We start from the raw sequence: 26,787 nt of genomic DNA on the forward strand, positions 1-26,787 counted from the left end.
TTTTTGCGCAGGTCTCACCAAAGACTAACGGAGACAGTATTGCTACTTCGTTCACGATATCACGACGCCGCATGGTGGTCCCAATCACGAAGAAGTGGGAATCAACTAGAGCCCGGATTCAAGTGGTTCAACATGACAAGGTTATACAATTGATAGCGTTCTTGAATGACTTCCACCATGGAAAGTGCATGAACTTTGTACTCAAAGGCACCGATGTATACGAAAACTTCACCCGCTCGGGCAAGTTTTGCATTAAGCTGTGTGATGCCAAGTTTGCGCTACCAAAAACCGGCGATGATCCCATGTCTAGTTTCATCTGCTTGGACATGCCCGATTTCCCTAGCGAGAATGATGATATTTCGATTGGCTTCGATTCTGAAGCTGGTATGTTTTGTTCCCCCCCGGCGGAATGGTAGGCTGCGCTAACACTTTCCGATCTAGACCGAGCCAATCTGCATGCTGCTCTTCCAGGATCGTCTCGGGAAGCATCTCGAATGAGTTCTCTTCGGCGGTAAACCCGCGTCTACCAAATGACACTGTATCTATGTGGCCACCATTGATGACTTGTATATACCATGATATGAATATTACGCAATTGAACGGCGGACCCACGTGTCACGTGTCACCCCTCTCTTCCGGTCTTTCCCCCACTTCTTTCAAGAACCTGGCGTTGAATCCGCTGTTCCAGCCCGCGACCCTTGTTCTCCCCTCTTTCCTAGCCATTCTCAGGTCCCATACTGTACAATGGCTCCAAATTCAACCAATGACAACATTGCTGCTGCTACGCATGCCTTGCATGCAGATGAGGCGCTGAACGTGGTCACCGATGTAGCCCCTCCGCTACACCTTTCCACTACGTTCCGGTACCCTGATGATCCTGAGGACCTCGTGCCAGCCGCAGATCTCAGTGGTGTATGTTCCTTTGATTCTCAGCCACTCTATGCAATTCGTTGAGCCGGTCTGATTGCTTCGCTTTAGTATGATCAGGAAAAGACCAAGCATATTTATTCTCGTCTGACGTCACCTAATTTGAACCGATTTGAAGCCCTCCTGTCTTCACTTCTCCATGGTGAGGCGATCAGTTACTCGTCCGGTCTATCGGCCTTGCATGCAGCACTCGTCCTCCTGAATCCTCGCCGAATCGCAGTTGGAAACGGATACCATGGATGCCACGGTGTTATTAAGCTGTTCGGCCGTCTCACCGGTCTTCAAAAGCTGGACCTCGATTGCCCCGCTGAGCAATTAGAGTCGGGAGATGCTATCCTTCTGGAGACCCCGGTCAACCCCGAAGGCACCGCTTTCAACATCGAAGAATACGCCAAGAAGGCCCACTCGCGCGGGGCGTATCTTATTGTGGATAGCACCTTTGCTCCGCCGGGTCTGCAGGACCCGTTCCAATGGGGTGCAGACTTGGTCATGCATTCTGGTACCAAATACTTCGGTGGACACAGCGACCTCCTTTGTGGTGTTCTCGCCACACAGCGGAGTGATTGGGCCCGGCGGCTGTTCGAGGATCGGATGTTTTTGGGTAGTGTAATGGGCAATATGGAGAGCTGGCTGGGTACGCGCAGTTTGCGGACACTGGAGGTTCGCGTGCAGCGACAGAGCCAGAATGCTACGAACCTGGTCACCTGGTTGAACAACGCGCTGCAGGCGCAAAACCCAACCCCTGGCAGCGACGAGGCTGTGACCCAGGCTGCTCTGCAGCAGGTATTCCACGCCAGCCTGCAGAAAGAGGATGAGTCGTGGTTGCTCAAACAGATGCCGAACGGGTTCGGACCGGTGTTTTCGATTAGCATGAAAACCGAGGACTATGCGCGTAAGCTCCCCAGTAAGCTCGCCTTCTTCCAGCATGCCACCAGTCTCGGAGGCGTGGAGACCTTAATTGAGTGGCGAACGATGAGTGATGCGACGGTGGATCGCCGGTTGTTGCGGATCAGTGTAGGATTAGAGAATTGGGAAGACCTCCGGAGGGATTTGGTAGGCGCATTCCGGGCGTTGAGTGAGTAAAATCTGATTCACGACATGATATGGACATATAATTTGCTACGTCAATGGACATGGTCAGATCGACACGTCTGATTCCGTTTAATTTCCTGCAGAACATAGTGTATCGGAGATAATCACGTAGCTGATAAGCGATGATATCAACATCAGCCCCGCATTTATATATAAAGTAAAAGTAAATACATGGATGGTTCGGGTCTAGCCTTGGCCCCTCTCGTGAACTTCCACTCATTCCTGCTCCGACTTCTTCATCTACAAAGTAACATTCTACTTATCCCCACAACCAAAACGAAAAAAAGATCACGGAAAGAAATTCAGAAACAAAAATGACAACTCCAACCTTCCAAATCCACTACTTCTCCTCCGCAACCACCTACACCGGCAAACAGACCGAATCTCTCCCCGCACCACTACCCCTCAACCAGCTCTCCGATGTCCTAGAGTCCAAGTACCCAGGCATACAAGAGAAGATATTGAGTAGCTGTGGAGTGAGTCTGGGAGAGGAGTATGTGGATGTCACGGATTGTGAGGGAGTGGTGATTGAGGCGGGGAATGAGGTTGCTGTTATTCCGCCTGTTAGTTCGGGGTGATTGATTCATCTTTTTTATTTACGGAGAAGGGACGAGGAGGGAAGTGTTGGAGTAGGAGGTTGTGTATGGTTTCAGATTAGTGAGTTGGTGTTTGGACTTGGGGTTGGATTTGGCTGATTGAATTATTTAGGGTTACGTACAATGAATGAAAGTCATGAAGCAGAATCTGAAGAACAAATGAAAGGAGGATACAGACAGACAGACAGACAGAGAATCTCAGGGAATGGAGAGTATTAAGGCAAACAGGATCAATATACAACAGACAAAACGGAAATCACAAAGGAGAAAGGCATTACGTCACAAGGCAACGCTTCGACAATACCCACCGACCACATTACTTCATCAATTCCCCATAACCGATACACATTATTCATGGCAAACCGTTTCAGCCGTCCAGCTTTTCAGTCCCACTCGCCTTCTTCTGCTTCCAGAGACAGATGCAACAGATCACGGAGAAAAAGAACATGATGCTAGCCTGCCGTTAGCACTAGATCCAGTCCACAGAAAACCTCAAAGAAACGACACTGGAGGAAAAAGGACATACCACAAAGCAATACTCAATCCCCAGATACTCTTCGCCTCCAAGCAAACCCCCTTGCTCGCACCAATCAAAGTCACGTACTGCAACTTTCCGTTCAGGTGGGATAGGTAGCTGCTCAATTTCGTGGCAAAGGCATACGCGCTGGAAATTTTGTCGGTGACCTCGGCAATTTTATCACATTGCAAATACGATAGTGGCTTTCCGATTATGACAGCCACGACGATGACAGCGATGAGGAGGAGGAAGTCTGCGATGGCTGAAGCCAAGAAGGGGAGAATATTATCGAAGAAAAGAATCGCTGTGATTATACAGTAGATTACTGCGATGCAGGTCTAACTTAAGTTAACCTCTGTTGGCTGGGAGCTCTGTTTCAAATGAGGGTATGATTGGGATTAGGACTGGGGTCATACCACTGTGATTGTGCCAATAAAGACACTAGGAGGAGTGAGGTCACTGTTCACAATCTCTGCGATGAAGTTGGCCGTCAATCCGATGATGGCAATAAGACAGCAGACCTGGATGATCCGGGCGATCATGAAAGTCGCGCCAAGGGCTCCGTATTTAGGCATGTTGGATGGTTGCGTATATCTGCCAATCAAGACAGGATGTAATGACTGTATAACGGGATCTGTTCACAACAGAACACGAGCGGAAACAGTTGAAGGAGCGCTATTATGTATATGTCAAGACAAAGAACGTGATTCACAACAAGGAGACAATAAAGAAATCTCAAAGGAACGTGTGACTGAATATTAAGTAGAAAATGCGATGATCTGACCGAGAGTATCTCCCATCTCACCAGACCAACCCACACCTTTATATACCAAACCGAGTCCCCAAATCCCAACATGACGAAAGCAAATATAGAATACACTCAAAAACCCAAGATCTAGACTCAACCCACACGATCAAAGCTCACCCGCCAGCCGCCGATCCCCAGCGCCTACCGACAAATCACACCCTCAATGACCAAAGTCCCAGGAAGAAAGTCTAGACCCCCGTCCGAGCTCAAACAGGGAAGGAAGTTGAGCCTCGACCCCAGCGCATATATCCATATCTGCAGGGCGGCACCAGAAATAGAAATGGGACACCGGATTGGGTGTGGTGGGTGCTTGGGGGCGAGAGATCCGCGTCGGCGCTTAGGGTGGCTTCCCGGGGAAAGCTCTGGGCCAATTGGTGGCGTGAGCTTATTTGGACTTGAGACGGGGAGGATTTGGAGGAGAGTTTGGTTTGGGATGGTTTTATTGGGTTGTTTTTACTTGGTTTGTTGTGGATTGGGCTTGGTGGATGTTATTTTGGGGTTGGGGTTTGATTGGAGGGTTAGCTGATGGTTGGGCTAGATGTGGACTGAGGAGATTGGAATCACTATTGGAAATAGTATTGAGGGTGGTATTGATAGGAGTGGTATATGCATAATGTGTATATAGATAGTCTCAAAGGTATGGATATCTGCAGCATCGTGTCATACTCATCCAAGTCTGAACCCTCCACTCGTCCGCTTTTGGAAGAATAACTCGGGATCATACTTCTTTCTTGTCTCGCGCGCCTGCTCAGTCGAGCCTAGACGGCCCCAGTAGTCTTGCGCGTAGTTCGCGTCGTTCATGAACAACGGCCTGTAAACGTCTGGTAGCACCCCTTCGTCAATGTAATTCGAAATAATCCTACCGAACCCATTGAACAGGTTTTTGTTCGCGGCGTCGATCTTCTCGTCACTTGCCGAGAAGGCATAGGAGAAGTCCAATTCGATAACAATGTAATCCTGGTCAGTGGGAAAGTTGATCAGGTCCTAATGGCATGATATGTGAGATTAGCCGCTGTGGCTAGGGCTTAGGAAGTTACAGAACTTACTCCGCCACGGGCCTGAGCTTTTTGCGCGATCGTTCTGGGCATCGGCTGGAATGCGATGGAGCCAATCATATTTGGGACGCCCAGGACCGTATTTGTGATGTTAAACCAATGGTCGTAGTACGTTTGCATGACCTCTGCGCTGACTGTTTTGTTGGGGACTGGTGTTGTTTCCGTTGCGATGGTATACCGTTGGCCCCTGCTTTAATTAGTACAATATTCTTACAAATATATGTTGATAGGCTGCCTTACTTCAAGATGAATAAGTCGTTGTGTTTGAGCTGTGGCCACACGTTAGCTTGCTGGGTAGTCTGGTTAGAAGTAGGGTGCGAACCAAATCGTAGTAGCTATCCCACGTCTTGGTCGTGTCCAATGGCCCGATGGCCTTGAATCGATCGAACACACCCTGCGGAGGCTCCGGCCCGTCGTAGAAGAGGAACATGATCCATGTGTTGATAAGGGCGGCATGCTCGGCCGTCACGATGATGGCGGCCTTGTCATCAGGGTAGTTTTCGGTGAAGTCACGGATGGCTTCGAGAACTTGAGGCGTCTTGTCCGCACTGAAAACGTAGTTGCCTCCCCAGACCTGTCATGGTTAGATAAACATGAAACGCTTTTTCTTGACACGACGTGACTAACCTTATGGTCCATTGGATGTGTCTGGAGGGTATAAGCCGTGACAATGCCGAAGTTGTTTCCACCTCCCTTGAGAGCTGCGAAGAGGTCTATTGTTCCACTGTCACTCTTTGCCTCTGGTCCCAACTCGTTATGGATATTTGCCTACCGGTGTTTTCCTTCTCGTTTGCGTTCACAATGGTGCCGTTGGCAAGAACGACCTCGAAGTTAATAACGTTATTCGCTGCCCAGCCATACTGAGAACTCAAGAAGCTCAGGCCACCTAGAGTACAGAAGAAGTTAGCCAGCGGTTAAGTTACTTGGGCGGAAACAGAGGGTACTGTACCTCCAAGCATATATCCACCCACACCCACACCCCCAAGGCGACCACCAACAAGGGTCCGACCAGTTCCATCCAGGCCCTTCTGTGCATCTTCCCAAGAAAGCCCTGGTCCGATGATAGCGGTCTGATCCTCGGCATTATATATGACGTTGTTAAGGTTTTGGGTAGAGATGAGGAGTCCGTCCTGAATGCTGGCGAAGCCATTGTTGGGCATATGCCCACCGGACTTGACCGCAAACAAGGTATCAACATCATGGAGCTCCTTGACGATCTGAGACATCTCAAGAGCGCTCTTGGGGGAGGCGATACATGTTGGGCGAAGATCGCCGCACGCGGTGGACCAGTAGTCCTTCAGAACTTTGAGGAACGAGAAGGTCAGACGATTTTCGATTGTTATTCCTTGCTGATCGAGCTTGGAGCATATGTCTGCTGCTGTTGCGAAAGAACCAAAAGCAGCCAGGGAAGCCACTATGGCTGTTCGCCATGTTTGGCCGGTTTTCATGGTGGTCAATGTAGATGATAATGGAGCAGGGAAGATGGAATAAGTGGATTATGTAGGTCACGGATTTAATTTATGATACTATAGTCACTAAAATGCGTACGGGAAAAGCGCTATATATGTATGTGCTATGGCAATTGGGCAGGGACCGGAAAGGGGTCTTCGAACTACCAGAGGGAATAGTATCGCCTGGCAATGATAGCCTTCTTCAGGGTTCAATGGCTCCACCGTCACAATCACACTACCAACAGCAGTGGAGCCGTGTCGAAAACTGGTTCTGGGACTTAGGTAAAGGAAGACCTGGCTTCTGGAGAATGGCTCCATTGCCCCGAGACCAGGTCCCTCTGCTGATCCCCGTGCGGCCTATGGCATGGGCTCAAAATCCGAAAACGACGTCGGCTATGGGCGTCTGAGTTGCCAAAACCTAGCATATGAGCAGAATTGTAGCCGGAAGAAGAGGGTCTATGCGTTTCCTAATAGGAATATTATCCTCGATGGTTGTCCGTGCCAAGTTAGTATAGGTTCCATGGTAGTGAAGTGGACCTCCGATCGAACCGGAGATCAACGGTTAGTTTACTAGTACACAGCCCGGAACTGGCGCTGTATATTGCTAATGGAAAAGTTCCTAGAAAAGCCTTTGTAATAATTTGGTAGTCATCCCCAAACCCGTGTATCCACACCGGGTGCCTCAGACCAGGTTATTCGTTGAGTTTCAGGAGTTTGATGGAAACTGGAGGGAATGGTAGTCAATAAAATCCTTATTAAGGGACTAAGCCAGGGGAAAGACGTACCTAATATCCGAGGTCTTAATGCTGACGTTGGCAGTAGCAAACAAACATCGTATGGATCAGGGGCACGGAGTATTTCATTCTCAGCGCATATCGTTCTCCACAAGAATGAACCCTTGAGGAATGTTTTTTTGGAAAGTCATCACGCTAAATGCATAGCACAACTCAGATCACTTAAGCGATTCTGAATAGCACGGCATTTGCGAAGTTATTCTTTTAACATTATGCGGGGAAATACCCCATGCACGACTGGTGTCAGCGCGATTATTGGGACGTTGACAGATGAGGCTTTGACCTGACTCGGTTGTACAATTCAGGAAATGATGAACAGGCCCTAGGAGACTTAGACTAGAGTATAAGGTTAAAGGATTTAATTCATGGATATATTGCATGGTTTCGCCTGATCGACACTCGATGAGGAGAGTCGAATGCTTGGCAATTGCCGAAAGGAACCCGAATGGCCAACACCTCGACTATCACCTTTCACATGTAAAGACGATAGACACCGTCTTCTATAAACGCAAGGCAGCCGAGGATTTGCACTGCAACCATACATTTCTTTTGTGTGCAGACGTGGAGACAGCGGAGAACCGAGTTTAGGGTCTATCCAGAGACCGAGGAGCCGGTAGACTGCCAAGCAAGTATCCGTAGTTTGGGTGTGGCAAATCCACAGTGCACTTGAGCTATGCTTATCATCCCAAAGCAGTAAACAAGGCGAACAGAAGAAAGTGTCAGCAATTCATGGCCCTTTTTGACAGCATTGCGGTGCGATTAGACCGCCACGGCTATATCACGGCGGGTATCGGCAAAGAAATCTCCGTCAGCAGATGATTTGCCGGAAAGGGATTGAGTCCAGGACTCTAGGCATCTGCCAATTCCTATCCCTGTGAAGCCAAGCTGCATAAAGCTCCATCGACAAGGGTTGTGGATAGAATTGCCGACAAATCAGGACCCGCAACAGAGACTGATTTAGAAACAGTCCGTTTGCTGGTCGAGACTCTCATTAAACATGAGTGACTAATTGCTTGGTATCTCGTAATTTTGCACCTTCAGATAAAAGTACTGAGATAGAAGTGCTGGCCAGCCACGGAGCTCAAGCAAGTAGAAGACCAGGCGGTTCAATGAAAGAGGATATGCACAGTATGGAGTACGCAGTAGAGCGTACTCGGTACCGAAAGACGAGTAAATAGGCTATTCATAAGTTCCAAACGCTAAACCGAACTAGGAACTAACCACGGATATGTTTTGGGACTCACCGCCCTGGCGGTGGAGGATATTCTGCCGGGGCTATCCAGCAGGCTTTGCGGCGCTGGAACTGCTTCGACAATGTTGTTTGCTACGTCTCTTCAGTCTTGATTGAAGGGTTCTACTGTGGACTTGGGCATTATAATGCTCCATGATGTCTTTAACTCTACTGAGGAGTCGAGTATCACGGAGCGTGGCTGAAGTGAATATAATCAGCCGGAACCGTTCAGCGACCTCGATCTCCGGAGTTGTTTCTCACTTTCGTTCGCTCACTCAACGCAATCGGTTTCCATTACGCCGCGACGGGTCGGGCAGATATTATAGTGAAGTAAAGGTGTGGAATACTCAATATTGGTTGCAGTCGTGACTTCCCTGACCAGCTTTAGAGCCCCCCGCAAGACCTCCTAAGATCTTCCACTTCCATCGAAGACACCCGTCTTAAATCCGAGTTCGAGGAGAATAAAGATATCCGGGAATATTTGCGAAAATGGCAGGAGAGTCATCCGAACCCTTTAGATCCTGTCCGAGGGCCCGGGACATCGAATACATTAGATGCTTCGGCGCCTTGGGTTGGAAACATGCTAAACGACTACCGAGAAGCGCATGATGCAGGTAGCGATGCCTGCGGGAGACCGACGAAGATGTTTCGGACTTTGAAAACATTGCCGAAGAAGGGGAAGGAGTGCATGACTTTTTGGAGCCGGGAGATCTAGTGGCACTGTCCTCGTATGCTGCCCCTCATTGTCAGCGGCTGTCTCAAACGTACTGACTGTGGTTCCTGAAAGTGCCGAAGGTATCCTGAATCTTGCCGTTTACGTTCGGTCGGTCTGTAAGCAGCAGCAATTCTACACTGATCGAGGAAAATGGCGCATAGCTTTTGCAAAGGATCTAGACTTCGTGATAAAGGGGTTCGTCCCGCGAGACTGGTGGCCCCCTTGCTACCCCATTTCCCGGACGCTCTCGCGCAGCTCAGCTTGGAAATGCAATCAGCTATAGAAGGAGGGGTACCGAGGCCGACTGGTGCGCCTATTTTGCGGATGATCAATGATTTCAACGAACAGGTTCATCAGTTCTACCAAGCGAATGCTTATCGGCTGGACAATATACATGAAATCGTGGCGGACGAGGAAGAGAAACTAGAGTTTACACTCCAAAATCTGGCTTGTAAAGCGCTCGATATCACAAGTGACCAAGTGGACGATAAGATCTTGTTTGCCGTACATCGGGCCATTCGTCGAAATTCCTTTCTCATCGAGAATGATCGGAGCTCCATCTTCACCGACCACTATTTCGTTCAACCGAGGCGAGTCGCCCATATACTCGACACAATCATCACATGGGTGCATGAACACCAAGAGTACCTTATCTGCGCCGTCACAGGAAACGAGGTGCCTAATCTGAAAGACCACCCCATCCAGCAATTCATCCAGAAAGCCCAGCGTCTTATAAGGCTCAGTCGAAAAGTTAGGTCTCCAACAATACTAGCTTCTGTCGGTCCAACAGCGCAACGATATCAGCCTGGACAAGATGGGAAGCCTTTGGTTTATCGTGAGGTCTTGACGGAGAAATTTAGTTACACTGATCGTATGATCATCGAATATCTTCAGCTCTGGTGTATTCCTCCCCGACGGATGACATCTGGAATTCTTCGCTCGGCTGGGTCGCACATTATGCGTGCCACAGGAATGTATAGTGCTCTGGACACGAATGCAGGTACGGCTGCTCTATTCTTGCAAGAGTTGGGAGTTGTGGCCCCATGGGAGAATTTGCGATTACTGGATCAAAATTTGGCACTTCCGGGACATGGTGTATCCCTCCAGTCAGACAAAATGTGGGAGGATGTACAACGGGCCTGTGAGGAATTAAACTCTCAGGGTATCACAGACAAGATGGAGAGTATGCGGACAGACTTCGGCGACCTACCGGTTTACTGTGTAGATGACCCTGGTGCACAGGAGATTGATGACGGTGTTTCTCTGGAGCGCATACCGGGGTCAGATGACACTTTCTGGATCCGTGTTCATGTCGCTAATCCAACTGCATTTGTTAACCCTCATGAATTGATCATGGAATATGCGGCCTCTCGTGTTCAGACCGTTTATACTCCGGAGCGAACATATCCTATGCTACCTAACACGTTAACGCAAGAGCACTTCAGTTTGGCGCCTGGACGCCCGACATTGACATTCAGTGCCAAGATGAACCTACAGGGCGACATATTGGATACTGAAATTGCCAATGGCATAGTTAGAAATGTTATCTACATCACGCATGATAAACTACGCAGCCTATTCGAGCCCGAACCACAGGAGGTTCTGGAACCGTTGACGGTAGGAGGGGAGTACTCCAGCGAACATACTCGCAACAATCTACGAGAAAAGTTATCTTCAGAGGATGAAGAGACCTTCCACACTCTGAGAAAGTTGATGCTCGCGTTCCGGGAACACCGACGAAGGAATGGTGCAATGGAGTGGCCATCGTCCCTGGATACCCCTGTTTCAGTCACTGCTGGCAACGCACCATTGAAGCCATACCACATGCAATTGACAGAGGGCCGGTATATGCTCGGGGACCCTATTATTCAACTCCGTCCACGAAGCGTTGATCCGCATGAGGTGCCTGATTTAACGAAACGCAATCTTATTTCGACCTTGATGAATTTAGCATGTTACGTTTCCGGCAAATGGTTGGCTGAACGCAACATCCCCGCCGTGTTCGATGGAACGTTCTACCATCCCGAATACCCGAAGTTGACCAACAGCAACATGACGGACTATGGGGGGAAGGCATGGCTGCAGTTGGCGGCTCCAAAAGGCATCTCTTCATCCAGCCCCACTCATCACGCGCCCCTGGGACTCGATGCCTATGTGAAGTCTACGAGTCCTTTGCGACGATATACCGATGTCATGGCCCATTATCAGATCGAGGCTGCACTGCGCTTCGAGCGTGAGCATGGTCGCCGGTTTGACGCTACCACCGATGAGTCCGTCCTCCCGTTTTCCCGGCTGGATGTAGACAACTTCATCTCGCAATCTCGTTGGAAGCGTAGTCGTATAAGGGATATCGACTCGGCGTCGAAACAATTTTGGGCATGTATGCTCCTGTTCCGTGCGTTCTATTTCGGCGAATGCCGCCTACCGGAAACCTTCACTTGCCTGGTTCATAGACCGTACAACGCTACTGCCCTGGTCGGATCACAGTTCGCACAAGGTTATTCAGGTGTCATAACCTCCCTAGGAGTACGGTGTCAAATTGTCACGCCTCCTGAAATGTCTGATGTGGATATCCTGAGCGTTGTGGAAGCTAAGATTACTTCCGTCGACCTATCCCGCATGCTTGTTATTATGGAAGCTACACGCATGGTTAAGAGATTTGAGCGAGTAGGAGAATGGCGGTGAGATCCGCAAAATTTAGCTATATGTATTATACAACATTGTACTATAAACTATACCATCCCCAGCTTCTAAAGACGGAAAGTAAATAGAGGACCTTAATGAAAAAAACTATCTCATGCAAGATCGACGGTTTTTGTACACATGAACTTCCCCATTGATTCATTTTATCACTAACAAGGGGCATTTGTATACTCCTGATTAGAGAAATAACCCTAGTTATACACAGATACTGTGGAAATTACGGTTTAGTTTGGTTGTCAAATTCTGATGAACATTCTCCTGCTAGAATTTCTCACCCTAATATATGCAGGGATAAACGTCAGTCTTCAATGATATGGCCATTCTCTTTGGAACCACCAAATAGTACAACCAATAAACCGGCCACTGGCATGTATTGCCCACCTCGCTATGAAGTGACTACACTGTCCTCAAATCTTCTCGCACTCCACCGGGAACGACTCCAATTCTTCATTTACCATCCAGCGTCCTGAGCCATGGAGGACAGCGCAACTGGTGATAGCATCTTCAACTGCCCCCCTAAAAACCCTCAGTGCCACCATCCATAGCACATACCCAGGGTCCCCAGGTAAGAGACGCAAGAGCCGCGACGACTGATAACAATCCCAATCATACTCACAAGCATATTCACCGGGAATAGGGTCCTGGACGAGCAGCTGGCGGCGCTTTTCGACAAAAGTGCGGTACGTCGCCATAGCATCCTGCCGAAGTGTTAGAGAAATCATAAAGGCAACGTGCACCGCAAACGTACATCATCGTCGTCTGTCAAGGCATGTTCATCCCGATGAATCTCCTCAGTCTTGCTGAACGCGCTGTTGAGTTCACTCAGAGCACTGACGACACTTGCGCGAATGTTCTCTGGCCACTTGTACTCATCCTCGTTTCGCTCACGCGTGTCCCAAAAGCGAGTAGCCCATTCAAGAATTTGGGAGTAGTCCCATCCATTTCCTAGCATACCCGGTGCCACCTACTTTGGTTAGTATAGTATTATTAGAAGAAGGTTAGGGAAACATATTGAATCGCATGCTGTGTTGTCGTGCGAGCATTGGTGACAACGGATGAATCCTTTACTATTAAAGTAACAATTTATTTCGAATGGACGATCGGCTTCCCTCTTATACCTTCCGGCGCAGAGTCTTTGGCAATGCATGCACCAAAGGAAGGATGGCTTGACGCTACCATCACTAAGGGGACGAACTTGTGGAGGCATTTCAGCGAAGGCTTATGAGCGGGTGGGCGAGAGGAATGTGGGGTTTCTGAGGGTAGATTGATGCAGCAGCGAGAAATGAAGTTATTTATGAGAGATGGTAAAGAAGTATGAGTAGTAACGAAGCTTAGAGAGTTAGCTGCGTATGGTCTACCGGAATTGATCATTCATAGGCGGATGGATAAGCAGATGATGTGGTATCTAAAGGTAAACTGAGTAGTAGTCTGAAGATAAAGTCTTGGGGGATATTGCAACGATGTGTCAGAAGTCAAGAAGCTTAGAGAGCCAACACCGTGTTGCTCCCAAGTATAGATATTGTGTTACTTGCTGTTGACAACCACTTGCACACTACACTTGATTGGATTGCTTAGTGAGCCAACACAGAATACTTTGTTTCCTGGTTATACCTCTAATAGTAGAGTTTCTCACTTCTAGCCATTTTATATACTGCTGAATCTGCCTAGCCCTGTCATTCCGAAGTCATTTCTCTCTCACAATCATGGTGATAATGAAGCATCTCAATAGCAGTTCAACCAATTTCTCCTCTTAAAATATGCCACTCAAACTTTTACTCTTGATATGTGTCAGGATAAGAGATATCGGATCAAGAAGGGCTACTTGTTGAGGGTAATGCATCCTACACCTTCACTACATCTATGAGATGTTATATTTGATTGAAAAACTATCAGACTGCATGGTAGACCCTGTCTTTGGTCCTTTGAGGTAGGTAAAGTGTATCAAATTCCAGTATAATCACGGTAGATATAAGAAAGTGTTGATACAGTTATTCAACGAGGTTCTCGAATGTATGGGTCGGTATACGGTAGAAGCGCTATTCCCGATTGGGTAATATAGATACCACTTCTGGTTAGGGCACTTGTCTCCATTAATGCCTATTTAGGGAATTTATACTCAGGGCTGGGCAAGGCAAGAGGTGATCTCGTGAGAAGTAATGAAGTACTGTCCCCAGATGAGACTGTAATTTACTGCTTTGAGAAATTTTCATTGCTGCTCAGAAATGCCATGATTGCAGAATATGGGCATTGCAGCATGTTATCGACGGTGTGTTGCTACTTGTTAGTACACAGTGCCGCTTCCTGACCCAATTATAAATACCTGTCGCCAGAGTCGAATAACGAGGACTCCAGGTAGCAGTCAGATTGTTTCATTTGCAAGCACACAAGCCTCCAAGCTTCACTCAACACTAGTATTTCAAGAACCTACGAGACACAATGCCCTCAGCAGTTGCAGTCGCCAACACGACTCTCGCGCAAACTTTCAAGAAACATCTAGTCGTGGGACCAACCAACAAGAAGTACACACCAGCCACTAAGAAGCTACCCGAATCACTCGTGCAGTCAGCCCGGAATGTTGAGAAACAGAAATTTGACCCCGCTCGCCACCTAAACATCATCCCCCCGAAGAAGATTTTGAGGATGGCAGACATTGGGCTCGAGGGTATTGGCATATCTGATACTGCAGTCTCTGAGCCATTCAGCCTCTGGACTGAAGATGCTGTCAAGCAGATGAGAGCAGAGATATTCAGCGAGGTGATGCTCGAGAACTGCCAGGTTTCTTCCAGCTTCGCATCAAACATGGTTAGAGGCTATAATGCAAAGTAAGTCATCGTCAATCCAGGTTGTTAGTATGACACTGTTAACATTATTTGCAGACTCGCGCCGTTTATCCACAAAGCCTATTATTGCCCAGAGCTTCTTGAAGCCGTCTCAGCTATTGCTGGGATTGACTTAGTTCCCGCATTCGATTACGAGATTGGCCATTGCAACATCTCATTCAACGAGAAGAGGCCCACACAAGCTGAACTTGAGAAGATGAGTGAAGATGGAGATAGCGAAGCTTTCGCATGGCACAGGGACAGTTTTCCCTTTGTTTGCGTGACTATGTTGTCGGATTGTAGAGACATGATCGGTGGGGAGACGGTTATTCGTACGGGCGATGGAAGCACCATGAAAACGCGCGGGCCCACTATGGTAAGATACAAATATTCACCTGTCCTCATCGACAGTTCGCTAAAGGTTCTAGGGAACGGCTGTGGTGATGCAGGGCCGCTATATCGAACACATGGCGCTGAAATCGTTTGGCGGCGGGGAGCGCATTTCCATTATTACACCTTTTCGGCCCAAGTCACCATTCGTGAGAGATGACACTGTTCTTACAACTGTTCGTTGTATCAGCCGCCAAGATGAGCTGTACCATGATTATGCCGAGTACAGAATGCGCAACTTGAAGGCTCGCGTCGACCGACAACTTGAGCTGATTCAGAAGGGTCGGCGTCAGGGGGGACGCTTTGATATTGAGGGTACCAGAGCTTGGCTCAGCGAGCAACAGGAGTACATCAAATCCATGTTGACAGAGATGTTTGACTATGAGAATTAGCGCTCCTCGTTCTTTAGACGGCACTTTGAAGATATTACAGTATTGAGACTTCTATTTTGAGCCTGCTAGTTAGCAGATCGAATATACTTGTTTGCTTTTCTCTAACCTCCCCTGATCAAGTCATGCGCACGTAAGCGAGCCAGCCGTTTAAGAAATCCGAGCCAGATGAGGAGAGAGGAAGTATGCGGGGAAAAGACCCGCACTCATGCGGAGACAGAAGCGTGCCTTATCACAGCCGTCAGCGTAGACGAGTTGGAGAGATAACATTATCATGAGTAAGGTTGCTGTCAGTCTGGGCGAGGCAATTGATAAGGCCATCTGTGTACAGCACGGGAACCCTGGACATTTTAGATGTGGTTACTATAGGTCATGAAAATCGAAGATAGAGAATCTCCTCGCTATTCGAGGATTAGTGTTTGTTTATGAGGCTAGAACCGGCTCACAAGATGTCTTGAATTAGGTCTTATCGTGGCACATGATTGACCCCTCCCTCTGCCTGGCTCAGGTCATTCGCAACTTTTCCATGTTGATTCCACGGCGCAACTGAGAAAGGCGGACCCATCAGTCTCAGCGCACAGGCATTTAAGAATGAAGACGACGCCAAGGCAAAAGCAGACAAAGAGTCGCAATGGTATTTTATCCCGCTGCATGGTAATATGCTTAAACCAAGACTGATGGTGTAAATTTAGGATGTATAACATGTAAAGCGAGGCGGGTAAAATGCGACGAGACAAGACCGTCCTGTCAACAATGCTCTCGTCAAGGAACTACCTGTGGTGGCTATCCGAACTTCCTCAGATGGAGAGGCGTGGAAAAGATTAACAATGAGCGCATGGCAGGTGATGGTACTGTACAGAATGCGTCAATTACCTATTTCCAAAAGTATCACTAATCCCCCAACAGGTTCTCGGAAGATGAGAGAGCGTCGGTCGACAAAATCATGCTATCATTCGCTCCGGGAAAACAGCGACGCGCCTGTTAGCTCTTCTATGGCACAGGCTGCCTTTGAAGATTTCTGGTCTCCCCTAACTAATATATTTTACCCGTCTACAACGGCACTGCATGAGACGGTCGCTACAGACAACACAGTGGTCGGTACGGGGGACATGGCTAGTGACTCAACTTTTGGACTCTTAGAACAAGAGCAGTCAATCGCGCATTGGATGTACAGTTCCTCTACCGGGACATCTACGGAGCCTCCCCACCTTGACTGTTTCTCATCCGCGGTTTCAGTGAATCCGGCTAACCACGAATTGACAGGGCTTCATGACTTGGGCTTGAAGACAACTGAAGACGCTTCAGCAAGCGACGATGACCTATGCAGGGCCATTCAAAGCCATGAAGAGATTTTCCAGAAAGATGAGAGATTCCAAAGAGTTGATGCTGAGGAGGTCCATTGGCAACCTGACATCCCGCCCGGCGGGGGCTTCTATGCTGATATACTTGGATCCGACAGTTTTGATCCAAATGAATTGGATACTCTGGTCCGTCAGCTACAGTTCCCAGACGATAGCCAGGAGATGATTGGACGTTTCCTCGTGGGGCACACGTCCAAAATACTATCTATCAGAGAAGACGAAAGCATGGACCCATGGCAAGGGCTTGTCTGGCCTATGGCGCGTGATTGTCCTGCGCTTTACCACGCTCTAGCCGCAATGACCTGTGCACACATAAGCAATACCCAACAGCAACTTAATCTACTCAGCATGAAGCATTTAAATCTCAGCGTTCAAGCTCTCGTCATCGGTATGGACAACAGCACGATGCCCTTGGAGGCTGCCATTGCCAGCAGACTCGCCCTTGCCTTCGCCGAGTCCTGGGATTGTCACGCACCAACAACGGGAGCCACTCATCTCAACGACACTCAAGTTCTCATTCAGCGTGCTGTCAAGGAAAATTTTATTTCGGGACCAGTAAATAGTGAGCTGGGATGTCTGAAATTCCTTGTCAACACTTGGTTATACAGGAACGTCATTTCTCGCTTGACATGCACCGAACCTACAGATGCCACGATCACTGAGCCTGTGGCTACATACAATTCTATACTACCTTATATAGAGGAAAAGGAGATTGACCCGCTCATGGGCTGTGGTACTGCACTCTTTCCATCAATTGGCCGCCTGGCGGAGCTTGTTCGTCGCGTCCGCGGCCGACAGGAGAATCGCAATTCTCCTGCGATAATCTCGAAAGCCATTGAAATAAAGATGGCTCTTGAGGGCTGGGTCTCACCTGTAGACTCGGACAGCTCGAGTTCAAATATTTCCGACTTGATACAGACCGCAGAGGCATACCGAGGCGCTGCGCTTCTGCTCCTTCGGCAAGCAGTCCCGGAGCTTCCCGCCTCATGTTCAATGTCAAAATTAGCACAGAAAATTCTCGTCTTTCTCGCCACTATTCCCCCATCATCTCGGACGATACATGCGCAAATATTTCCGTTGATGATAGCAGGCTGTGAGACGTTTGACGATGATGATCGAGAGTGGGTTCGCCAGCGCTGGGAGCTCATGTCTCGACGCTTGATGACCGCAGTACCAGATCGATGTAGAGATATGACAATAGAGGTATGGCGAAGAAGGGACGAATTTGAGACACACCACGGCCTACGTGACCTGATGAAAGCTTACCGGCCTTTTCCCATACTAAGCCGTCGCGCGATGGATACCACGACGCTTTACGATTCTCTTCGTGTTCCCCAGAGCGACAGCACTACGTGTCAAGAGGGACTGAAGCCGCCTTCTGCGGAAACGCGGTCAGGTACAAGGTCATCGGATTTCCCGGACTCAGCTGCATTTCAGAAAGGTACAGATCCTGTCACAAGGGCGGGGTTTATCAACTACACCATTAAAGGTGAGTTGCATTGGCTCAGGGTTATGGAAGACTGGAACTGGGAAAGTAAGTATCAGATGCCCCTCTGCATATATGTGCTTGTACGCTGATGATGTATTCCAGTTATGCTCGCGTGAACCCAGTCCGCTCATATCTCTTTGTTTATCTTCTCCCCTTTAGTCGAGTTTGGAAAACACACAGTCATATACAAATTGCACCTTGTCAGAAACCTGTTTCACCTCTTATAGTTGATTCGGCCATACGAAGTTGCTCAGGTACTTTCACCCTCGTCCGTCCATACTCGCCCAATATCTTCTCATCCTCCAAAAAGCGACAAAACTCCATAACCCTTTCAAAGCCACAGATCCCATACTGATATCCGAGGTCCACTGAGAAAGTGGGCGTCTTTGCTACTCCAGGACCATGACTGAACAATACATGCCTTGTCCACCTCTCAGAACACTTGATTCCATAAATGGTTTATTTTCAAGCCCATTTGCCACACAACCAGACGGAGACATACGTACAGCTGCCACATGTTCATATCAACCGTGTTCCTATTATATGGTACACCTTCTGCAGCCTAGACACCGGTGTTGGTAGTCGACTTCCCATCCCCTTAATTCTAATACTTACCACCGACCATATCAAGTCGGAACTAGATTGTTGTCATACTTGAATATTAGGTGGTGTATCGTATACAATGTCTCTTAAGAATGAAAACAAATGACGGATCATCCGAACCGGACGTAGAAATCCAGGACACTGAAGGGTGTCTGGTTTACGAACAGGGTCGGTTCGGTACGGCTCGGGTTGAACCGTTGAACCCTTGGGAATTCAACCGACCCGACCGACAGGGACACTGCCCGAGAGACTTCCCACATTCGGACAAGCCGAGAAGATTGACAATAAGTGTCTTCGTCTTATATGACCGTGGATACTTTGAGGCTTATGGCAGTTTAAGCTCAGAGCAACAAGATACTATTGGTTGGCGTCCACTGGACAGATACACTCCGTGAAGCAACTGAGGTTTAAATCTCATATTGATGTGTTGCCGACTGAAGTGTATAAAAATCTGGCTTTGAAAGATGCTCGCGCTTCCAATGCTAGTCGCTTCTGGCGCGGAACAATGAGATGCCGGCAATAGTGGTGGCTATGCGAAATTGATTCGACAACCACTAGGTATAGCCACTATTCTCCCAGTCTTTCAAGTTAGAGCAAAGAGTAGTGCAAATGATCCTTTATTGTATACCAACCCAATACTTACGACTATCATATATAGGGAACGGGACTTCCCGTATACTCAAGGAGTGCTTGAACCAGATATAACCTGGGCGAGAATATCAATGTGCACGCTATATGTCACTAAGACGGCTGGGGCCAATATGTCAACTAGGAGCTGATATGTTGGAAGATGCCATTCAGCAGAATTAGTAGTAAGCGATATTCATCGTTCGAGGGCTTAGTGTAGTATACGTCAAGGGCAGAAAGCTCAGGGCAGTAAGGCTTGTAAAGAGTAGAGAGCTGCAGTTGTCGCAGATTTGTTGAAACTGGGAGATGTAAGTGTTGATATAAACTGAATTAGAAGGTGGATGCTCCAGAGAATTATCTCCTGAGGTCTACGATGTTACTGCCGTTTTTCTTTTTTTTTTTTTTTTTTTTTTTGTTTGACAATTGGGCATAAAGAACTATTAGGTACGACAGTGTCTATAAAATAGAAATATGTCGCCGAAAATATGTTTGAACGGAAACGCTATTGGGCCTCTCGTATAGCTATTTTTTTCTTTTCTTTTCGCCCCAATGGCGATCATCAAGAAAAAGTAAAAAAAGAGTCTGTGCCAGCTGAACTCCAAGTTTCTCTCCGCCGGGAACCCCAATTTGTTATGACTATTTGAAGTACTGTTTCAGTAGAATACACCACCGTTGGTAACTTGGTCAAAAAATAAAAGTTTAGAAAAGTATCGGCTTCCATTCTTTCTCCGCTGCAGATTCGTATTAGTATTAGTATTGATATTATTATTCGCTATTATTATTCTATTGTATCAACTTATGTCAGCTGATGATTTGTCCCGCACTTGGCCTTGTTTTTCTTACTTTCACTCTCCTCTAGCTCTCTGGATGTATATCTCTTTATTTTCTTATTATCCACCAAATCCCCGCCCCAGGTAGACTCGTGGCCATCGTTCATCAAGGGAAGCACGGAGTCAGAACACCAGGCGAATCGTATTTATCTGGCAACTGAACATACTTCAAGCCATCAGTCGTTATGGAGAGAAATACAGCCAATGGTAGGCTTATTCGTCTTACTCTTTTCTCTTTCAAGGTGCTAAGGAGTGCATTCAGTGAAAATGTTAGACGTTGAAATCAATCCGGCATTTTTCAGTGGGCCGCTTCTACCGGAGTTACTACGCCGAGTTATGGAGTATCTCTGTGATGATCTCACTTCTCTGCGATCGGCAGCCTTGGTGAACAAGTCCTGGGCTGCGGAAGCCATCAGTGTCCTTTGGCAAAAGCCGCCGGTGGCAGCTTTGGCCGCGAGCCTAGCTCACCACCGCCAATTCTACGCGCGTCAGGTTCGTGAGCTGAATTTTGGGGGTCAAGAGGATGGAAAACAACATACATGTTTCCGTACCCTAGAGTTCCCAAGCTAAAGCGCCTGACAATCGACTTGTATGTTCCAGAAAACGGAGAAAAATTATGGCTTGGTCAATACATACAACCGAGCTTGGAGGAATTCAGGTTTTACGGGTCTGAGCCGGCTGAAGACTTACTCAACCTACTGGAAACCCGTTGTCCACGATTACAGAGCGTTTTGATCGATTATGCATTCGAGGGAATAAACACCGACCGCCTAATAAAATTCTTTGACGGTTGCAGATCTCTAAGATCAATTCGTCTTCCATCTTTTATGGACGCCTTCGTCGACGACCAGATGCTTGCCTATCTTGCCCGTCATAATGGTCTGGAGGACTTGGAACTGGGAAAGACCATCACTTATGAGATGATTGAGAGGGCCATGGATGGGGTAGAGGCTCCTTTTAAGTCTATCCGGCGCCTCACAGTTCAATTGAAATCGAAAGCAGTCGAACCCCTCACTGCAGCCATCAAATCTGCTACTAATCTTGTACTTACCGTTGACGATAACGAACTGAGCCCTTTGCCACTGGTTAGGTCACTCACCAAGCTGACCGAACTTGAGATTGCATTTTGCCAGGACGGAATTTGGCCGGCCACAGACCTACTTGCACTCAAGGAATTGAAGAATTTACGCAGACTGTGTATATCTTCATTCGAGGACCCCCCAGCGTTCCCCGCACTCACAGACCAAGAGTTCATCCAGGTTTTCGAGGATATGCGTGGCCTTCAGGACTTGGTATTCCAGGTCCAGTGCAAATTGTCAATAGTAGCGATCACTTCGCTAGGAACGCATTGTCGTGAACTTGAATCTTGTGAGATATTTGGCTCGTATGACTTGCGTGGCTGGTCAACCATCGAACGACCGCTCTTTCCACACTTAAGGCAGCTTGAACTCGGAGCTGCAGTGCCTGCTGAGCGAGTATCAGAGTAAGCCTGCTCCCCATGACTTCTATAGAGTGGTTCACATTCTGACAGCTCCTATGAATTCAAGGTCATCCTCAATGACTACACATGCCCAGGTGGTCGCACAGCTAATCGTGGAGCATGCGCCAAACCTGGAAGAATTTTATCTACAGGATCATGATGAGTTTTCCAACCAGGTGGTGGCAGCATTCAAAGCCCAGACTGGGAACAAATACAACTCATAGTACATACAAGGCGTGGGTAAGAAAGGAATAGCCATACTTACACTGTTTCAAATGGAATATTCTACTGTGGGCACACATGTTGAAACTTAAACTTGGTGATACTGGAATTATGCTATTTCCCGCCAACTAGAGACAGTTTCGCCGGTATCCTGTATAACAAATCCCTGAATGTCCACCTTCTGATGCCACGCGAGACATTCTCATGCCGAGGCCGATCAGCCAGAGCATTTGCCACTGAAGCAATATCCACAGTTCTCACCACCTCCCTTGTTCACGTCGATTCCTCCGGATCCGTCGGAGTTCTTAGCGCAGCACTTGCCCTTGGTTATCGTTTTGCTATCAGGTTATATTAGCAAAGTGTCCCAAGTCCCTTCTAAGACAACAGGGGTAAAGTACCAGTTATGGAAGGAGTTTTGTGTTGCGAGCTTCTTCCCGCCGCACGTGTCTGAGTCTTTCCTCTCACCGCTGCAGCTCTTACGCTTGTCGAAAAGAGACTCCGCTCTAGCCTGCACTGGCGTGACATCTTCGGCGGCAACGGCGTTGTTGCCTGTAGGGCTCGCCACACCCAGGGTAGTGATGGCGAGGAAGGTATAGAAAAAAGCAGAGGAGATCTTCATATTGTATCACGACAATTGAGGATATGACTGAGATGGGCTTTTAAGCGTAATGCTGATGTAGGCTCTGGATAAAGAAGAGAATGTGCTTGTTCTGAGCAGAGTTGTCTCCTGTTTGAGGGAGCGCAATCCCTCCTTTATAGGTACGGTCCTGACCCTGGAACATCCCCATGGAGTATGCATCGTAGCCAAGGCTTACAGACCATAGTCACAGACTGCCTCAATGCCAAGGCAAGCAAAACTCCCTCTGCCTCTCAGACATGTTGTCAGGAGGCCAATATCCTCATTGGGCTTGCGGCCCCCATCTGCAGGATGGTAGAGAAAGTACCAACCCATGCCGACCAGGGCCAGAAGGCTGCGTATCTGCTGATTGTGGGGTACGCCAGCCTTAATTGAGATGCGTTGCATTCCCCACTGAATGACTACGGAGGGTCACCTGGAAAAAGCAACGACAGAGGTGAACGCGTGTAAACAGCCCCAATATCACTGCACCAGGAAACGATCCTCGGGTGCCCTAGGACTACCAGCGAATGATCTACCGACCGGTAGGGCTTATGTTCGTCAATGTTACCTCGACATGCGCGGGGAAGTCCTTGAGCTGACGAGCTGAGCATGCAGATGTGTAGATCGCCAAGCACAGTGTTCCAATTAGGATGTTACATAATTCGTCCCGGATGCAGCGCAGGTCACATTGTCTCAGCCCAGAATGCTAGCGCTTCCTTTTATTTAGGGTAAGCTGCATGAAGGAGGTAGTAATTTATCTTACACTGGTAATTAAAGGTCACTAGTACCTGTCAACCTAAGAGTTTATTCTTCTAGCATAGTATTGACAACATATAAACTTTAAAGTAAATAGAAACTAAATTGGCCGAAAATTGACCCAGCATATTACTACCCAACGCCATACAAGAACACAAAATATTAGCTCTCAGCTAGGATTTAAGAAATTAGGTGAGATTTGTCTGATCTGACACAGACGCGCTAATTTCTGACTTAGTGGGAGCTGGTGATCTTCAAGAACACAAGGCTGTACGTGGGGCTCGGGGGGCAGTGGTCTTATTCAGCGGCTGACGATCAGTAAAAGTTGTTGCCTTGAAAAGGATTCTAGGTGTGGAACTCGAGGGCGTAAGATCTGACATCCAGACCCTGAGGCTTTCATATGCAAGGGAGCTCTTGGCAGTACTGTGAGACAAGACTAGCTGAGACATAAGCGACTCATTCCAACTCGTGAGGTTTCTCACCTAGTGAAGTTGTTCTTCTAGTTCAATGGCAAAAGCTCTCACCACCTTTGGTTAGGAGATAGAAATTAGTATTTTCAAAAAGGACGAAGCTTCTTAGATCCCTAGTGATCACGTGGGCTAGTCTAAATATTCTATTCCATAAAACTTTATACTGTGTACTATTCAGTATTGACTATCATACCCATATGAGATTGTCAGGTTTTCGGTGTTCAATGAGAATTGACATAGGAAATCAAGTTGGCCAGTGGCCACTGAGGCCCGCCTCAACTCGCGGGGTACCACGGTACTTGTGATGACATGGAGATTTGTGGTGGCTGGCGTGTAATTATTTCAATTGGTAGATATATTAAATTTCTTTTTCTCCTACTGGGAAAGTACAGACGAATGGACGCCACCATACCGTGACTCTCACGCGTGTTTTCTTCCTAAATATTCTTTTCTCTCTTCAACAAATTTGTACTCTTGTTCGAGAACAGCCGGGGCAGGAAGGGCATTCTGCCCAAGTTCAGCCATATCTGGTAGGTTTGTAGTAGTAAAATAGCACTTTTGGGTTAGAGCTTCCAGGACATAGTATGAGACCAGAGACCGAAATATAATTAGTACAGTGCATATAGCTAGCTTACTAGACATTGTATGTTTACCGTACACTGGCTGGACTCCAAGTCACAACTAACTTGTCAACTAACCATCTACGTGGATAGTTAGTTTTCGGGGTGATAGATATAGAAAGGCTATCGTCGCCTCGGATCCAGACCTCTGTCCCTCATTCTACAAACTTATACCCCCCCAAACAGCGGAAGTGAGAATACTCTTTACCCTGTTACTTATATAAAGGATAAAAGTCATGCTGTAAACTTGGTATTATTAGGCTGGAGATTCCATATCTCACATTGAGACAGGCACTTCATAAGACAGCTTGCTGACCCCCTTTTGCCTGGCAATCTTTCGAATGGTAATGAACCCTGTCAAACCAGTATGCTCTACATGCGTTCCACCACATGGATTGGCGTCAATATTTCCAATCAGGGCGATCCTCGCCTGTCCATTGTTCCCCAATTGCAACCCTTCCACCATATTCAAGTCGGCATTTTTTATGCGGTCTTCATCCCACCACTCAGTAGTAACAGGAAGTTTCATACCTACCAATTCGTTCACCTTCTCCTCAATGACTGCCTTATGCTCAGTATAAAGTATGCCCTCAAACTCCATACAGGCCTGCCCCGGTGCATGGTTCGCCTTAACCTTCTTCCTCTCCCCAAGCACAGGAGCCAGCAGTCGCATAGCCAAACCGATGATATGGCCCGCCGTATGGAGCCGGGAGTGATAGTCGCGTTTTGCCCAGTCGATAACCTGCGAAACTAACTGGCCGTCCGTAAAACAGGGCTGATCGGTGAACTCCCCCAGGTGGAGAACAGTCCCATCCATGGTTTTCCGAACAAGAAGAACCTTGAAGGCGGAGCCGTCACTTGCGTCTGCGAGGGCAATCACGCCTGTATCGCTGGGTTGGCCTCCGCCTTGTGGGTAGAATACCGTTTCACGGGTGGTGAGAGCGAAGCTTTCCGGGGCAAGTGTCTTTGCGAGACTCTTTTCATTTTCTGTTAATTGCGATATCGGCTGACAGGAGAGGACTGTAGTTGTCCATTTCTGTAGGGAAGCGTCGTTTAAATAGAGGAGCTCTGTTTTATCCTGGTGAGTCATGTTAGTTGCTGGGGTTCTACGAGTGAGAGATCGACGGTAGCATGGAGATACCATTTTACAATTTCTTCCGGTTGTTGTGAGAGGTGAAAGGAAAGACAGGGAATTTATTGTCCTTTTATCTTCGCTTGCTTGTCCTGGTTTAAATTGCTCGAGACTGGGATCCCCGATATCGTCGCGCCCGCGCACCTCATTAGGAAGGTGGATCGACTCCACTATTACGGTTATCTGTTCTGATAAGCGAGAGCGCTGGTAATTCTTGTTCTTCTCTGGAGCATTCGAGTACGGGGCTTTTATTTGAACCAATCATCGACAAGGATGCGAGCTGGAGTATGTATACAATCCCGTTCTCGTGGCTCTTCACCACCGGTTGAGAGTGTATATGGTGATTTTAAAGCACGACTAACCAATGGCCAGACGCTAACAGAACTGAGCCTATGATCCATACTCTGTCGCATATGGCACAAATACGAAGGCAAGGGTTCATGTTGGGGGTAACTTGGGGCAGGCTAGTCAGGGTAGAACAGCGAGTGATATTCATCAAGGTTGGATAATTTATAAAAGAGTTGTTAATCTGGCAACAAGGTAAGAAACTGCAAAATATTAATAGATCATGTCCCGGCGGTGAGCCTCTAATACTTAATACTATCCTGAGAATATGTAGGGAGTATATGGTATTAGCCCAAGCTGGCTTCAGTAATACTTGTATCTCTAGGCTAATATTGTACCAGCAGGACCTGCATGGAAAGCCATGAAGGCTTGAACATGTACCTGCAGCTGGACATGCAGTAGCAGGCACTTTTTAAAGAACATATAACACTCGTGATTTTCAGACGCTTACGCCACGAGTACGTGGTTAGCCTGACCAATTTAACAGGTGAATGGCGAGTACTTTATGGAGGTTGTGTTGCAAAAGTAATCAAGGTCGCACTAGTAACGCTGGCCACAGACAAAGTGTTACTAGTGTGTGTTCAACTAGTTTGCAACACAACCTCCATAGAGTCTCATGCACTACGCTTGCTAGTCTCTCGCAGAGTCGTTCTCAAGGCTCTAACCTGCTTCCTGCCATGTCGCACAGATATAAGAAATCTTTAACCCAGCCTTAATGACGATTCCACCACAGTGATCCTTCATAG

At 47.7% G+C, this 26,787-nt stretch overlaps 12 protein-coding genes across 12 annotated transcripts; 7 read left to right on the forward strand and 5 right to left on the reverse strand.

The window, feature by feature from the left end:
• Positions 1–71: 71 nt before the first annotated feature.
• On the forward strand, positions 72–682 carry ANOM_009121 (uncharacterized protein; the record flags this gene model as incomplete). Its single annotated transcript, XM_015554377.1, has 2 exons — positions 72–384; positions 442–682. The coding sequence occupies 2 exons, from the start codon at positions 72–74 to the stop codon at positions 513–515; spliced, it is 387 nt and encodes a 128-aa protein (XP_015403110.1). The 3' UTR covers positions 516–682.
• A 14-nt stretch (positions 683–696) lies between these two features.
• On the forward strand, positions 697–2,010 carry ANOM_009122 (cystathionine gamma-synthase; the record flags this gene model as incomplete). The annotated part of the gene is made up of 2 exons (XM_015554378.1): positions 697–912; positions 979–2,010. The coding sequence occupies exons 1-2, from the start codon at positions 745–747 to the stop codon at positions 2,008–2,010; spliced, it is 1,200 nt and encodes a 399-aa protein (XP_015403109.1). The 5' UTR covers positions 697–744.
• Positions 2,011–2,333: 323 nt separating this feature from the next.
• On the forward strand, positions 2,334–2,597 carry ANOM_009123 (MoaD/ThiS family protein; the record flags this gene model as incomplete). Its single annotated transcript, XM_015554379.1, has 1 exon — positions 2,334–2,597. The coding sequence occupies one exon, from the start codon at positions 2,334–2,336 to the stop codon at positions 2,595–2,597; it is 264 nt and encodes an 87-aa protein (XP_015403108.1).
• A 385-nt stretch (positions 2,598–2,982) lies between these two features.
• Positions 2,983–3,707, reverse strand: ANOM_009124 (uncharacterized protein; the record flags this gene model as incomplete). The annotated part of the gene is made up of 3 exons (XM_015554380.1): positions 2,983–3,067; positions 3,142–3,470; positions 3,549–3,707. 3 exons carry the CDS (start codon positions 3,705–3,707, stop codon positions 2,983–2,985), a joined length of 573 nt encoding a protein of 190 aa, XP_015403105.1.
• An 899-nt stretch (positions 3,708–4,606) lies between these two features.
• On the reverse strand, positions 4,607–6,443 carry ANOM_009125 (FAD-binding oxidoreductase; the record flags this gene model as incomplete). The annotated part of the gene is made up of 7 exons (XM_015554381.1): positions 4,607–4,924; positions 4,987–5,185; positions 5,236–5,264; positions 5,318–5,569; positions 5,623–5,708; positions 5,768–5,881; positions 5,945–6,443. The coding sequence occupies 7 exons, from the start codon at positions 6,441–6,443 to the stop codon at positions 4,607–4,609; spliced, it is 1,497 nt and encodes a 498-aa protein (XP_015403102.1).
• Positions 6,444–9,336: 2,893 nt separating this feature from the next.
• ANOM_009126 (exoribonuclease II) lies at positions 9,337–11,871 on the forward strand (the record flags this gene model as incomplete). The annotated part of the gene is made up of 1 exon (XM_015554382.1): positions 9,337–11,871. One exon carries the CDS (start codon positions 9,337–9,339, stop codon positions 11,869–11,871), a length of 2,535 nt encoding a protein of 844 aa, XP_015403107.1.
• Positions 11,872–12,296: 425 nt separating this feature from the next.
• ANOM_009127 (uncharacterized protein) lies at positions 12,297–12,841 on the reverse strand (the record flags this gene model as incomplete). Its single annotated transcript, XM_015554383.1, has 2 exons — positions 12,297–12,587; positions 12,638–12,841. 2 exons carry the CDS (start codon positions 12,839–12,841, stop codon positions 12,297–12,299), a joined length of 495 nt encoding a protein of 164 aa, XP_015403106.1.
• A 1,484-nt stretch (positions 12,842–14,325) lies between these two features.
• On the forward strand, positions 14,326–15,490 carry ANOM_009128 (uncharacterized protein; the record flags this gene model as incomplete). The annotated part of the gene is made up of 3 exons (XM_015554384.1): positions 14,326–14,711; positions 14,766–15,084; positions 15,137–15,490. The coding sequence occupies 3 exons, from the start codon at positions 14,326–14,328 to the stop codon at positions 15,488–15,490; spliced, it is 1,059 nt and encodes a 352-aa protein (XP_015403103.1).
• Positions 15,491–16,240: 750 nt separating this feature from the next.
• ANOM_009129 (fungal specific transcription factor domain-containing protein) lies at positions 16,241–18,453 on the forward strand (the record flags this gene model as incomplete). The annotated part of the gene is made up of 3 exons (XM_015554385.1): positions 16,241–16,298; positions 16,394–18,382; positions 18,440–18,453. The coding sequence occupies 3 exons, from the start codon at positions 16,241–16,243 to the stop codon at positions 18,451–18,453; spliced, it is 2,061 nt and encodes a 686-aa protein (XP_015403104.1).
• A 2,211-nt stretch (positions 18,454–20,664) lies between these two features.
• On the forward strand, positions 20,665–22,101 carry ANOM_009130 (uncharacterized protein; the record flags this gene model as incomplete). Its single annotated transcript, XM_015554386.1, has 4 exons — positions 20,665–20,889; positions 20,954–20,986; positions 21,123–21,880; positions 21,945–22,101. The coding sequence occupies 4 exons, from the start codon at positions 20,665–20,667 to the stop codon at positions 22,099–22,101; spliced, it is 1,173 nt and encodes a 390-aa protein (XP_015403111.1).
• A 215-nt stretch (positions 22,102–22,316) lies between these two features.
• ANOM_009131 (uncharacterized protein) lies at positions 22,317–22,718 on the reverse strand (the record flags this gene model as incomplete). The annotated part of the gene is made up of 2 exons (XM_015554387.1): positions 22,317–22,437; positions 22,498–22,718. The coding sequence occupies 2 exons, from the start codon at positions 22,716–22,718 to the stop codon at positions 22,317–22,319; spliced, it is 342 nt and encodes a 113-aa protein (XP_015403112.1).
• Positions 22,719–24,841: 2,123 nt separating this feature from the next.
• On the reverse strand, positions 24,842–25,654 carry ANOM_009132 (alanyl-tRNA synthetase; the record flags this gene model as incomplete). The annotated part of the gene is made up of 1 exon (XM_015554388.1): positions 24,842–25,654. One exon carries the CDS (start codon positions 25,652–25,654, stop codon positions 24,842–24,844), a length of 813 nt encoding a protein of 270 aa, XP_015403113.1.
• Positions 25,655–26,787: the final 1,133 nt, after the last annotated feature.

The sequence above is a fragment of the Aspergillus nomiae genome (genome assembly GCF_001204775.2).
Source record: "Aspergillus nomiae NRRL 13137 chromosome Unknown contig00369, whole genome shotgun sequence".
Taxonomy (NCBI): Eukaryota; Fungi; Ascomycota; class Eurotiomycetes; order Eurotiales; family Aspergillaceae; genus Aspergillus; species Aspergillus nomiae.